The sequence below is a fragment of the Aspergillus chevalieri genome, chromosome 8, assembly GCF_016861735.1.
Source record: "Aspergillus chevalieri M1 DNA, chromosome 8, nearly complete sequence".
NCBI lineage: Eukaryota > Fungi > Ascomycota > Eurotiomycetes > Eurotiales > Aspergillaceae > Aspergillus > Aspergillus chevalieri.
Genome location: NC_057369.1, coordinates 654,952 through 669,679, shown reverse-complemented (window position 1 = coordinate 669,679; position 14,728 = coordinate 654,952). Strand labels below are relative to the sequence as shown.

General features: G+C 47.2%; 4 protein-coding genes across 4 annotated transcripts; 1 reads left to right on the top strand and 3 right to left on the bottom strand.

Annotated features, from left to right (window-relative positions):
- Nucleotides 1-1,455: 1,455 nt before the first annotated feature.
- Nucleotides 1,456-3,708, bottom strand: ACHE_80219S (ELMO/CED-12 family protein; the record flags this gene model as incomplete). The annotated part of the gene is made up of 3 exons (XM_043283566.1): nt 1,456-1,916; nt 1,970-3,341; nt 3,439-3,708. 3 exons carry the CDS (start codon nt 3,706-3,708, stop codon nt 1,456-1,458), a joined length of 2,103 nt encoding a protein of 700 aa, XP_043140832.1.
- Nucleotides 3,709-4,464: 756 nt separating this feature from the next.
- On the bottom strand, nt 4,465-6,174 carry ACHE_80218S (protein phosphatase regulator REG1; the record flags this gene model as incomplete). The annotated part of the gene is made up of 2 exons (XM_043283565.1): nt 4,465-5,485; nt 5,552-6,174. 2 exons carry the CDS (start codon nt 6,172-6,174, stop codon nt 4,465-4,467), a joined length of 1,644 nt encoding a protein of 547 aa, XP_043140831.1.
- Nucleotides 6,175-8,977: 2,803 nt separating this feature from the next.
- tma22 (putative RNA binding protein Tma22) lies at nt 8,978-9,814 on the top strand (the record flags this gene model as incomplete). The annotated part of the gene is made up of 4 exons (XM_043283563.1): nt 8,978-9,041; nt 9,119-9,138; nt 9,245-9,332; nt 9,408-9,814. The coding sequence occupies 4 exons, from the start codon at nt 8,978-8,980 to the stop codon at nt 9,812-9,814; spliced, it is 579 nt and encodes a 192-aa protein (XP_043140830.1).
- A 177-nt stretch (nt 9,815-9,991) lies between these two features.
- Nucleotides 9,992-11,232, bottom strand: ACHE_80216S (uncharacterized protein; the record flags this gene model as incomplete). Its single annotated transcript, XM_043283562.1, has 2 exons — nt 9,992-10,661; nt 10,721-11,232. The coding sequence occupies 2 exons, from the start codon at nt 11,230-11,232 to the stop codon at nt 9,992-9,994; spliced, it is 1,182 nt and encodes a 393-aa protein (XP_043140829.1).
- Nucleotides 11,233-14,728: the final 3,496 nt, after the last annotated feature.

The window sequence follows — 14,728 nt, the reverse complement described above, 5'->3', positions numbered from 1 at the left end:
AGTTATTTGATCAACATTCGCTCCCCCGCATTACGAGATCTGAATCTTCTAAGTGATCATATGCAAAATGAGGTCCATGATTTCAAGCGTTGTGTTTACACAACCCACTCATTTGGGAAATTCCTGAAACATTTTAAGGAGGGCAACCGGTTTTGACAATCGAAAAAAGACAGCCCTTTCTATTCAACTCCAGGCTTGAAAGAGCCGATGGAACAAATCATCGAATGCCTTACAACAATCAATGAACTCATTGGAAACAGTGGAAAGTTGCCTGATAACTTCGATAAATTCGAGCTCGCAATACACATTGCCACTCGTGAAATTCAGAAAATACCTCAAGACAACGTATCTGCCTCATTTTACATCCCTAAATCCCACTTAGGAAAGTATCCTGCCTCACACAGGCTGTTAATGTGCTTATTCAAGCAACTAACTCTCCTTGACTCCGGCGCCAACTCTTCGAAAGGTCGTGACCCTCATCCCTGTGCCTAACCTGGAAGAGACAGTTAGGTTCCCAGAGAAGTGTGATGAATATTAAAAGATGGCAAATTCAGCACTGTCTTCTTGTCAAAAGGAACTCCAAAAAGGTGAAGGCATCCCAAGTAAACTAGTGATAAGGCTTGGCACGAAGCAACTTACAGCCCATTGTGAATCTGCTTCTCCTTCTGCATCTTCTCAAAGAGAATCAACGCAAGCCGTCTTCTCAGTGCATTCCTTATCTGGGGATCTTCGAAACTGTCTTGCCTACCATGCTTTTACTTTTTTAAATCAGTCAAAAAAAATTGCATGCAAGTTCATGTTTCAGTGTGCCATGCAAAAATGTACCCTTGGGTGTTTCCAGAAACTGCCTTGCGTAAGATGGGTGTGCAACTGCACAGCAAATTCGGAGCTCCTTTACTATAATAGTTTGTGGTCGGTATACTGAAATCGTGATCTAAAACGGATCTCTCGTCGCGCAATGTCAAGGGCACCATCCGATAGTTCGGCTGACGTGGAATTTGTTGATAATTCTTCTGCCGATATGGCAAAACTCAAGATACATGTCATAGTGAGATCGGGGGCATCTGGCTGTCGCCCCGTGTTTCTGGTACACAACGTCTTTTATGTTCACTATCATACGAACGCTTAGTGTTGTCATGTATCAGGTTTGCCAAGCCCAACTCCATATTGTTTAATAGTAGGTAGAATATTATCAGCCCTTTATTCTGGAAATATAAAAAGACCATTCACTTGTTGATTCAATAATTAGATTATCCTCATTAGAACAGCACTCGACTGCGCATAAAGTAATACAAATATGTACATAGATGCTGAATGCCAATCCAAGGGAGAAAATGAAAAGAAAAGGGAAACAAAACAATGGGTATATCAATGATACGGAAAATGACACATCATGTACATAAGAATAATTGAAGTGCCCAAGCATTTACAAGGGAACACAGGCTAGCAGCACGGTCAAGCACCCCCAAACACATCGTAATAATAATCGTCGTCAAGACCCTCCCGAGAGGGGACCTGGGGAGCTTCCCCGACAAAGACAGCATCGTCAAACCGAATATTCAGCAAACGAATCTTTAGCCCGTAATTGCTGACAAGGTCAATCAATTTGTTAGTTTCTGCCGTGATGGGCTGCTGATTCAGGAGCATAAGTAAGCCGTCGAGCCATTCAGATGCAGTGCTGATGGACTGTGGCCGGAGAGTCAACAGTACCACCTCCTTCTGTGTTGCCCTACTGGTCGAGCGAGCGCGATTATGGCTCTTCTGAGCACCCGCGGCTGTCCCAGACGGGACATAGCCATGAATGGTAATCTTGGTAGAGGAAACAGGTTGGCGAGGTGTTGTCTTCACAGTTGAAGGAGCATCGTCTGGTGCTGCCGAGACGTTCGAAACGACAGACGAAACGGTAGAGAGATCAACTAAAAGCGCAAGTTAGCCGAATAAACCTCCATGTAGAAGAATTCATGCTCACTTTTGTCCGGCAAGGCGTCCAGGTCTGGACGTCGATTACCTGTAGTATCGAAATCCCCAAAGTGAAGATATCTTCTGTTGTGGGACAATTGGGCATATCTGTACGTGGACTTGGAAAAAGACGACCCTGTTTCCGATTTGGGAGGGTTTCCATTGAAGAACCAAGCGCCCTGTAGTAGGCATCGGATCCTCTGCTCCTTGACAAACTGCAGAGCTTCGTGATGTAGTTCGTCACGCACCTGACGGAGATGCTGACCCCACACATCTTCATATGTAAGTTCCAGAATCTCCATCTGGAGTTCACGAAGCCGCCGATAATCGAATTCGGCCAGCTCTCCCTCTACGTCCTGTACATCCTTTGTTCGTGGCGCTCCTCCCACAACTGACTCAATGAGAATGCGAACAAGCTCGGCAATTTTATCAAAATCCTCCACCTCGGAGCCTGTAGCTTTCCACAGCCGGAAGAATGCATGAAGTCCCGCAACATGCAATCGGGTCCAGTGCAGCAATAGAGGTCTGAATACTCGGTCTAGGTTGGACTGAGAGTCCATGATAAGATAGCTCTTGGCATCTTCCATGTCCGACTTGTCAACTTCGAAATGGTCGTACAAGATCGAAGTTACTGTCAAGGACGCACGAGCAATTGGGCATCGTTGCTCTGCCGATTTCGTTGATTGCTCCAAGAGCATCTTTTGGAACTCGTCCGAATAGTTTCGAACGTAATCAGCGAGATCCATCATTCCTAGAAATCCGGTCCCATCAAACTCAGAAACAGGGTTCTCCGACTCAAACCCAAGTCGCCGCCATTTCTCCGAGTGGTGTTTCTTGGAGGGGCGCGGCGTCTCGTCACCAGTATCCGGTGCCTTATCCTGATTCTTCTCGGGGTTACTCGCCACGTAAAACCCTTTCAATGCCCTTCTGTGTTCTGGCTTCTCTAGATCCAGGTAAACGTCACGCCACTTCCGCAGAAGCACCTTTGTCAGAGATTGGAACTCAATGAGGGGATGCGCCAGATCCTGCAGCGCAGTCCCCTGCATGAGAACGTAGACAGCTCTGATCGCGCCCAAGTCTTGTAATCTCTGAATGAATTTGGGCCATTCATGTTCCGAATCGTTTGTTATCGAGTCGCGCATGAGGCAATTGATCAATTGGAGCGCATTGGCACAAAGTGCATGATCGGCGGACGAGAGTCTGCTCACAAGCATCTCCAGGAATTGCGGGTAAATGGCGATTGCGGGCTTCAGGGCGCGAAAACCGAAGGTTCCTGACTGGGAATGGCCACCGGTATAAGGATGTGATACGACGGATACAAGAATCGACATTGCTCCGCGCAATATGTTTACCAGAGGATGAGTAACAATAAGTTCGACAATCTGGAAGCGAGTCACAAGACCACATTAGTACAGCATCTGTTACCGAACAGAGTATCTAGAGATCAAGTCCGGACTTGGGACCAATCCCCAAACTTACCCTTTCCACCACATCCTGGTTCACAAACTCCCATCCTTTATCCACCTCCAATAGTCGCGCAAGGCTTGTCAAACTGTATGCCAATGTATTCCCACTTGCATGTAGCGTCAGGTAGCGCAATCTGGACAGTCCACCTTCAGCAATGAAGATATCAGCAAAGGAAGGATCCCCAATGTTCCCCTGGAGTTTAAAGACGGCCATTTTACGGACAGCGTCTTCATCACTCCCCAACCTTTCCACAAGCTCAGGGATGTTGATGCCCTCCATCATGTAAAAAGAAGCGCGGCCCTGCGCGAGGAATCAGAAAGGCTAACGAATGGATGAAAAAGAAGATGAAATGAATGTCAACCAAGCGGTCAAATAAATCTAAGCGAGCGAAAAGAGTGAGATTAATTTAGATAAAATAAAAAGGAATGGCTTGGGGTAACGACAAAAATAAGAAGTACGGAGGAGTAAGTTGGCGCTGCGGGCGGAGTCAGTCAGGGGTGCGGAGGCAGGAACCAGAGTTAATTAAAATGGGCTGGCGTCTAGCCTAAGGTGTCCTACTACATAAACACTTTTTGACACATCGAACAGTCGAATATTATTCCTCAGGCTGTTCTATTCCTTACAGAAGTTTTTGATGTGTAGATGTGGAGGCAGAGAATTGATAGAGGCGGCGAAAGCCCTAGCATCTGCGTCATGATGGCTGGGGATTTTTGCATATATGCATAACATTAAAGAGATGTTGTAAGTAAAGACAACTCAATGGACTAAAAAGGCCGACATAACAGAATAGATGAATTCAATGATGCTCAATTCATTCCTTCTATAACCACCATGCATCCGGGAAAACAAAAAGGAAAGACAAGCCGTTACTTATGTATGCGCCAATGAATAGTCCGACAACCCAGTGAAATTCAAGTATCGTTGGTGTATAAACATTACCCTAACTCCATCAAATGCCATCTTGATTATATGCGTGTACGTCGTAAGCGCAAACATGACTAGGTCAAGATGCTCAAGAAGAACAGAATGTGGTGCGGGTTACCGTCGCCAACCAACATTCCATATAACATGTGCTATATCTTTGGCCGTGTTTACTGTATCAAGCACTCTGTCGAAGATACCAGCATTCGGCGATTCACTATACTCACCCAGAGAGAACATATCCGAATAGGTCAATTGGAAATCCCGGTCCATCTCCAGTCCGTCTTCATCATCTTCAGAGTTGACGGAGTGAGGGCGAATTTGAGTGGAAGCGCTTGAAACTTGCTTGGACTGCCAATTGGACTGCCAGCTGAAGTCAAAACCGCCGTTCGACTCATATTCATCATAATCATCATCGTCGTCCAGAAGGAAATTCGCGGACGGCTCGGAGGATCGGCGCGAATCTTTAGGTGGTGTAGGGGATGGCAACGGTGATGAGCGTGAACCGAACCAACGTTCAAACAACGAGCTTGCAGGTGGCTCAGGAGTCTCTCCTCTGAGTGTGGTAGACGGAAGGGGTGCAATGGTTTTGTTTTCGTTGTTACGCGGGGGACTCATGTTGCCGGAAGCTGTGTTGGAAAGCATCTGGTTCGTCACAACAACATTGCCTGAGAACAGGCTATCATCAAGCCTTGTTCGGTATTTATCGTATTCTTCTTCCTCGTCCTTTGCTTCAATAGCGATGCATTGCACGACCTCATTATTAAAATGTATGTGCCGCCTTTCATTGGGTGACCCTATGTCCGAAACTGACGCAGTTGTGGGTGTACCAGCAATTGCAGTCGGTGTAGTACTACCAGTCTGATCTTCATGATGTCTGGATCGCGGAATTGACTGATCTTGACCATTTGCTGCTTCCTTTGCCTTTAGTAGGGCACCTGCACGTTGTAACAGTGTATGTTGGGATAATGATCGTTGCAGCATTGTCTCTGATGCAGTCTTTTTCTTTAAGATAGGCTTCCGAGGTTGACACATATTCGGCGTCGTCAAATGGGTTGGCGGAGGTGAGGCATCTGAACCGAAATTCTTAGACGTCTTCAACGGACCATACAACCATGTCACGTCGCAATCCTTGAGCCTGTTGGGAGACTGTTAGCTTTAAAACACCAAAGCGCTCAGAGAGGGGATATAGCGGTCTGCTTACCAATTAAGGGTTTCCGGCGAGATGGTGCCCAAGCCAAACTTCACTTTCGCCCACGTTCTCCAGGAAGCATTTTCCAATCGCAGCCCGTTGCTGAAGACATCCTTGCGTCTAGTCATGTAACGCCATGACGTCCAGATATCCTCCTCTCTCCAGTCATGGGAGAGATAATCAACATGCCTTGACGGTTCTTCTTCCAGCGAAGTATCATCGGCTGAAGGCGTCTGCAATGCACAACGCTGGCCATCTATTGAGGGCTCAGTAGGAGTACTACTGACAAGTTCGTCGGATTGCTGTTGCTGTTGAGACATTACATCCTTCTGAGACACTTCTTTGAAATCATAAGAGGGGAATAGGATCTCGTCTTCATCATTGTCACCATCATGCTCATCGTCAATGCTGGGTGAGACGCTACTGAGGGTCGGAGAAGACGGAACCGGCGAAGTCACAGATGATGAGATCGGACTGAGACAGTCCGTAGGGAGATATTCACTATGGATAGACACGGGAGACTTGATCGAAACGTCTGGACCCCTTAAGATGTATCTTTGTGTGGTGGGACACTGCAGCGGATCCGAAGTAAAGCGCGAATACTTTTCCCGCGGGATCGTGAGCACGGCTGTCATTTTTCAACGACAGATTAACTGAGATGAATATGGAGATGATGATCCGGGATTGCGACCACTAGTCCTTCAACGCAATGGTTGTCTGGAAGGTAACTTCGGAGAGAACCAGTACAGGGACCAGGGATCTGTCGCAGAACGCGAAAAGTAGCCGAGCAATCAAGGGATGGACGTAACCAGCAAGCATAATATAATATAACAAAGCTGTGGATTGCAAAACCGGTGCAAAGGTCCGACAACTATGCGTAGTGGTGTCCCCTAACTTCCTGCAGCACAACGGCGACTGACCAACCTCGGGGGCGAAAGCCCAATGTAGGGCCTGTAAACCTAGCCACTACTTTGTACCTGTAGGTCTCAAGAGGGCAAAATTTCCTTTGTATTCGAAGGTTTGAGAATTTGAAAATAATTGAGAAGAAGGAGTCGAAGGGGGATGGCACTGTTGAAATAGTGACGTGGTAAACGGAAAGCAGGAGATATCTTCCGACGAGATCAATTGAAATTGCGGAGAGAGAGAAGGCGAGGATTTATCTTTTCGGAGGAGAGCAAGCAGGGAGAGCAAACACAAATAGTGGCTGATCAAGTGTTATCAATTGAAAAAGATTCTTTCCATTTTCCCGTTCCGGCGGAAGCATAAAATAGTAGCAGTAGCAGAGGTGGTAGTAGTGGTAGAGTCGTAGTAGTACGGGAGTGGAAATCCAAATCGCCACCAGAAGTTGTTACTGTGAGATGATACAGATGATACTATTCCGTACCGTACTGCGTATGTACTCCGTACTCCGTAAAACCGGGACCGGGGAAAGCGGAGACCTCATTGACCAACCAGTTGGGGTGACAAGTGCGGAATTGACCAACTGGAAGACCGTTGGGCTGCAGGACCCCATCCTTGTTCGTACAGACCGATACGTCTATGTAAATTACGATACGTGGTCCAGACTCAGGGAAGCCGAAGAATCAGGAAGAATGGACAATACTATTCATGTACCCTAGAATAAGTATTCAGTCTTCCTGGTTCGTGGTCTCAATTAACAATCTCTATGCTGCTGAGTTTCCTTGCCACCCTCTACCTGTCCTTCCTTTTTTTCCCATCATATGAACTTCTATGCTCCACGGTGCACTTGTACTCCCTAGACTCCTGGATATACTTTCTGGTGCCGCCTCTAGAAGGATCTGAACCCAGCAATCCTGACAATGCACTACATTGACTGGGCGAGTCTTTCCTAAATTGGTTGGACTGTGGCAGGTCTAGACCAGACAATCCAAGAATAACACCTGGATTAGAGACACCTGGATCACTGAAATTCGCTTACAATGCACTGATAAAGATGGCGAAAAAAAGTATGATAATGTCGATTGCTACTCTACAATCTCGACAAATCCCGCTTGAGCCATGTGCCAAAGTCCGTGGCGGCCAGCATGCATGGACATGATTGACAACGGTCTCAACTCGGTCCTTTCTGTCCGATGCCTGTCCGTGCTACTTTGTACGCGGCCTTGCGAATCGTGCGTTTTGCCTTCTGGATCCTGCGACGCAAGTGACAAGAATTTAATTATCGCTCCGAAGTTTATTGGACAATTCCACCCGTCATGGAGGTCTGGAGCAGAAGAGAACCTTTTTTCCCCTGTTTTCGGGATGGCGGAGGCGTCGATATCTGCATACTGGGAGAGTCCGGATACTGAAGACATGCATGGCGTCCATCGAAACGCCATGTCCTCTTCCTTTCCCCCCTCTTTTGACCGCCCTAAACCCCCAGGAATTATATCGAGAGAAGGCGGGGTATGCTAATCACTAGATCCTTCCTACCCAAATCAATTGCACTGCTATGGGTTTCTGTCCCGTATCATCCGGTAATCGAAATGTTTGCTTTTCCTCATATTCTTCATATGTGCACACAATACGTTTCACTAGCCGATGTCCATATTTCACCATCTACAAGGTGCATTGTACATTTGTTCGAGCTTAAACCGCCGGATGCGTCTTGCCATGCTGAGTGAGGTTCTTGATCAGCACGAGCACTTGGATGCTGATTGGTTCCGGAGTCTGCGTATTCTTGATGACACCTGCTCTCTGGAACCGTCATCAGTTGGCAGATCCTAACGCGGGGTCGATTGCTCCGTTATGTCTTCAGATGGCGTTATCTCATTAACAACCGGTTTCACGGGAGGCTGCTATCAATAAATGCAACTTAATACTGTCTTACAGGGTTCATATAGATGACTGACTACTAACCCGGGCCTACACGAGATACAGGAATTGTTCGCGCAGTTTATCACTTTCACTACACAAATACTGTCTTCTGCGCTCTGCATAGTGGTTGATCTGCCCAGGCCGAGGCCATTGATCGTCCAACTTCGCCTCTCAATACGACTCATTTCGATGTGCTAAAAGAAACGGCAGATATGACAGCCAGGCTAGAGACCGAATCCGAGCACACCGAATAATTAGCGATCCAGCCCAATCGTTCAAGAGTCGAAACAGGGAACGGTGTTATGCGCCAGTATCTGAGACGCTTGAAAAAAAAAAAAAAAAACTTGGAGTGCATGGAGAAGAGGCCAATGCTTCAATGCCGAAATAGAAATGATTTTCTCTCATTTGAATCTGCTATCATCCACAGAGTACTATGCATCAAATAATCGTAGCATAGAAAATCACGTGTATTCATGGTATGTAGTATTGCCGCATACGGTTAGTTCAGCGGCCGCCGGGACCCCGCGTGTCGATACCGCGTACGGTTGCGTGAACGACAAGCGATACTACCTTCCGATCAAATAGGAGCACGAGTTACTATTCTTCGAAATAATATTGAAAATGGCGGAAGTCGCAGAATCCGGCCCTATTGAGCCCCAGGCCAAGCACGTCGTGTATTGCGGAGGTTAGTCTTAATCCATGTGACGCAATTGAAAAAAACGCCCCTCACTTTTTACAATGCTAACTGCTTTTTGCTGTTAGTTTGCACACTACCCTCAGAGGTATGGGATGGATCTTGATGAAGACACGTTCTCATTTCCCGCTTGCGTCGTGTCAATAGCATGCGAAAGACTGCTGTTCGGTGGTTAACCCATATGAGATTTCCAGTACTGCGAGTTCGGCGGGACAGCCAAAAAATGCGAAGAATGGCTGAAGGACAGTCACCCGGGCCTGCATGAACAATTATACTCGGAGGGTATGAAAAACTTTCCCCGAAGAAAAAGGGATGCAAGAATCCGGTGGAAGCTAACAGTTCCCGTTGCTTGCATAGAAGCCGTCAGCGCCAACCTATCGAACCTTTCATTGTCCGTTCGTGAGCGCGCAGCCAAGGACGCTGCGAAGAAGGAGGCCAAGGCTGCGGCAGCCGAAACACGCGATGCCGAGCGGAAGGCTGCCTCGAAAATTCAGATCAAACGCATTGAGCGTAACAAGCGCAAGCACGTCACCGTCATCACAGGGTTGGAGGTACATGGGTTGGAGAACAAGAAGGTCGCCAAGGAACTCGGTAAGAAGTTTGCTACTGGTTCTTCAGTGACGAAATCTGCTGCTGGTATCGAAGAGATTACGGTCCAGGGTGACGTGAGCGATGACGTGCAAGAGTGGCTGGTGGAAGTGAAGGGGATTCCTGAAGCGAACACCGAGTTGATCGAGGATAAGAAGAAGAAGAGCAGCAGTTAATCGGATCAAGTTCGAGGTTTGTTTCGCATTATAATGATTATTCAACAGCGACTATACTTGATAAAGACCGAAAAGAAAATAACTCCACTGCATGCTGGGGTATCATGAAAACATCTTGCCGGTACAAATAGAAACCCGAATAAAAGAGGCAGGTGAACAGATCCCAAAACAGAATCGTCAAAGTTCGTCAAACACCCTAAGAGGATCGGCTTCAGTGGGCGATGCGCCTGCCGCGCTCGCAGTTTGGCGATGATCAAGATTAGGCTTGCTCTTCTGGCCGTTCATGCCCGGAATCGCGGCTGTGGAATCTCGATGTAGAGGAATTTCCGAGGTTCGGTTGTCCAATGATGTAGATTGCAAACGCGCCTGAGAAGAAGAATCGACGAGCGGCCAATTCTGGACAACCACAGCAATCACAAGAGCCAGTGTAGCAGTCACAACAACGCTCCAGAAGATGCGCAGTCGCCGATTGACACGAGACTGCCACTCCACCTCTTTCTTCTCCCAACGGGAAACCTCGTCTTTCATCTTCTCAAGTCTGCCCTCAAGCGCCTCGGCCTTTTCTCTGCTTCGTTTCATGCGCTCTTCGAGAGCTTCGATTTTCTCGAGTTGGGCCTGGAATTCACCGAGTTCTCCGACCTGTCTGTTAATCTCCTGGTACATGCCCGCGATTTCTCGTTCGAATTCATTGAATATTGTTGATGTCGAGTCGGCCAGGCCTTGAAAGGAGCTAATGGTCGTGTTCAATGCGGTGATCTTCTCCAACAGATTGTAGTATGTGTAGTCAAGCCGGCGGGTGATGTCCGTTGCGAGTGTCCCGATTGCTACCAATGCAGACCGTAGATATCTGAACCAATTCTTGTCAGTGTCTTCAGTCAAAAGCGATCGTCAATATGAGATACTCACTCCTCTGCTTGCTTTCTCCTACTTTTCACCTGCTCCAAGTCCTCCGGCGAGCGAATCTCCTGCTTTCTGGGCGGACCAATCCTATCACTCTGTTCAATCCCTTCCAGAAAACTGCCCCTCCTACTTCCAGTCCCCAGACCACTGGTCGAATCCGACCCCCAGCGCGTCCGAGAAGTATCCCGCGTTATCGGCCTCAGCAACCCATCATCACCCTCGCGATCCTTCTCCTTACTACCCGATCCCGACCAAGCCGGAAGCAAAGCCCTGGCGCCCGCACCAGTTGAAGAGGCAATCTGGCTCATTGTCCTCGGGAAACGGATATCGCGCGATTTGCTGCGTTTGTGTTTATGGAACGGTCTTGATTTCCCAGGGTCTAGATTGGCGTTGGAGATGGTATTGTCGCTTATCGCACGGCGATCTTGTTGTTTATCATCATCGACGGATCGACGCTCATCATGACGTTGTTGGGTAGGGTTGAAGCTCTGGAATGTCTTCCGATCATTGTTCGACATTGCCGCAAACGGCTGTTTTAAGGGTGGGTATTGTCTGGGTATTGTGGTTGGACGGTTGATTGATTAGGCGGGGATGAATTCCACAGATAAGAGATGGTTAAACAACGACTCAATTCAAGCACGTATCGAATACATTCTCCCTGCTTCTTGCTGGTTACTAGAAGCATTAAGGGTCTCGACATTGAAGTGTCTTGAAGCTTGGACAGTGACGATGCCAAGGCCTTGATCGGCAATGTGCTTCTAAATAGGGAAGACTTACAAGTATGACATTACAAGATGATACTTCAAATCAGACATCAATTTCAATATAGAATTCAGTTGATGGAGCAGGAAGACTGAAACCAGATATTGAAGATCTCTGCCCCAACAGCATCCTAGTACCTCTAATACTGCAGGTCCGGCACTCGAGATATTATGATCATTGGCAGTGAGCAAGAAGACCATGAAATCATGTGTGATAAGCCAACGAAATGTACCGCAGAGTGCAAAGGCATATCAGGAATTCGCATTCTTTGGTTTTGCGGAGTTGTCGCGGCTTGTTCGGATCAAAACTGTCCTAACTCACTTTTCTTCGTGGGTTTGCGGGCCTTCTCTGGTTGCTTCCCCGCCTGCTTGCGAAGGTCCTCTTTTCTTATGAACACCTCGAACAATTTGGCGGATGTCAAGGACACCCAAGGAGTCCACTTCCCGTAGGGAGGGTTGCAGACCAGGACTTCCAGAGATGGGCTTTAGGAAGACGGCGGGTACCGTCCACGCCGCTAGGTCCGCTCTGGCTTCATCTTTGCCGACTGTGGGAACTTGTCGAAATAGACGCGAGGGTTGCCTGAGTATGGTATATCAAGTCCAACAATTTGCTGAACTTTCGGTTGGCTGAGTTGCTATGGCTTAACGCCGATCGCAGTTTATCCCATGTATCGCGCGGGCAACGGATCTCAATGATTAGGTCTTGCGCCGCAGTCTTCATTGTGGATAGTAAAATCACCGAGACGGAGAAACATTTCGCTTTGTATGTATTCATCGCGTTCTGTAATTGAGACTGATGGACTGCATCCTGGGTTGCGCTGGGGGCCCCTCCTCCCTGACCAGAATCCACCAGTACAATGAATCTCGACCTTCTGTGATCCGGTCCCGTGCGGATTTTGAAGCGGTGTCTTCGAGACCTTGGCTTGATAAAATCCAATGATAGCAATATCATTGGATGGATTCATCTGGGTTAGAAGAGGCCAAAGTAAGGGTGTAACGCAAAAACTCCAATGCCTCAAAGTACTTCAATTCATAATTGGCCTTTTGCCAGTCTTATTCGGCGAGTAAAAGTTGAATCTGAGTAACTACTTTTTTTGGAGACAGTTGTCAATAGCTCCTGGCTTACTTGATCAGGAGGCGTTTGATCCAGGTATATGATGTGAAGAACGACTTTTGCCAATTAGAATCTTCCGGTAAGTCGTAGTTTTCGAGCGCAGCGACCTCCAAAGACTTAGACCATCTGCAGTGATTGCTTCCATCTCTTAATTTTGGAGCAAGTCTAGCCCTAACTTCATCCGAGGGGACGGACTTGAGTTCAAGAAACAAGTCGAGTATCATATGAGCCTGCTGGTCCATGATATAGCGATCAGTTTCTAAGAGACGCCATCTTGCGGTGTAGTCTGAATTCTAATCCAGCGTCTATTTTGATCACCAAGATTCAGACCGAGGAGAGGCCGTAGGTTTACAAGATTCCATGGTTTTATGGGAGATGGTGATGCTGGAGACTGAGCAAAGGGTCAGTTAACGCGGGGCCAGAGATTGAGGTATTTGCAGAGAAGCAGCTTAATTGATGTTAGGTCCAGTCCGGGGCTAGGATATCAGTCATAAAACCTCGATGGAAACATTGTGTCACTGCATCAAAATGATGATAGATTAGGATTAGCTAGTCAAATAAACACGGAAATTCCTCCTCCTACTTTGCTTCGTCATCTTCTTTTCCGTAATAATTGAGAGCTAAAGGATGTCGTTGGGCGTGTAATCCTCCCTGACTGCCCTGATGATTATGTATACTAATAAGCAACTCGTTTCAGTCCTTAGTTGGAAAACCAGAAAAATAGGGGAACTAATCTTATTAGCACTACCCTTGGATGCCCATCAGGTTTTCGTTCTCTTTGATTCGTTATTGATAATCGAACTTTGCCCGGCCCATACAATTCATCTGCGCTCATATTTGCTGCAGAAGCACCTCGTTTGCTGCGAGGTCTCTTCGTTACCCGGGCCGGGGGCTGCAAGAGTTGAGGGTGCAGCCCCGGGGATTGCGGCAATTGAAAGTCCGGGTCTCGTAGGTGAGATGTCGTGCTTTCTTGGTTAGAAGCTTTCTGATTATTTTTGCCGATGCGATGCTTAGGGCGGGAGGTTCGTTTTCCACCAGTCAATGCTTTGTGGTTCCCTTCAAATTGCTGGAAAGCTTGGTAAAGTCCGCTCGCGCCTACATCCTTCCATGTGTTGATCTAGCACATCAGTGCATGTAGGGAGGGACTGCCTGGAACTGCTCGAAGAAACGCGGACGTTTCCAATTATGAAGGAACGGTGGTTTCCGTCTTAAGTTGCTGTACAAACCCTCGAAATCGCTATAAGAAGATACGATGGTTTTCATTTTCTCTGTATTTCATGTTCATCAGCTTTTCGAAAAGTTCCTGGACTACTTTCCAAAGTGTGGGGCAATATTCCATCTTGAGAGTTTCCCACGCAGTTTTGGGACACCGAATTCCCATTAATCAGCTCTGAAGGTTGGGTTCGACGGTGGATCGAAGTAATAGCAGAAGACCAAATATAATGTTCTCATTGTCTGCACGCTCCTCAGTCTGACCATTTGCATTGACAATCGATTCTCTTGGAAGGTTGATCTCCCCGATCAAAATCTGCCCATATGCCATAATTTGACGAACCTCGAAGCTTTGGCACTATCCGCAGAATATTAACAACCCATTTAGATACCGACGCCATTTTGTTTTATTCAAAATAAATAGCGGACCTGCTTGTAAAGTTCTTTGGCCAAAATGTAAGAAGAAATCTCTTGTATATATTTGCAATATCTGCGTCGTCCCATGACTCTTTTCCACAGGCAATCGGATATGGTCCTGAGGAAGGTGGCAGGCAACATTTCGACGCAGGATGCTCAGACAGGCACCAAACACCCGCATAGACACCAGTAACCAACCTTTCATGGTTGGACGTCTTTCAGCTTTTCTTTCGGGATCATTGGGGCCTGTCTGTATCAACTGCATTCGATTCCACTCCTAGCTCGCTCTTCTGCCTTTTGCCAGCTGCAGATTTGCAGGGGCCATTGTTGTGTGATTCTCCTCTGCATGGCAATGCTTTCACTTCTCCTAATTGCTTTCAGATTCTTTGAAAGCATCATATAGTTTCGAGATTTCTAGGTCATCCCAGGAGTCAATTTCCCTGAGGAATGGTTTGAGTGCTTCGCGGTTAGAAATTGACCTCAGGAAATTGGCCGGTAATGTCCATGGTG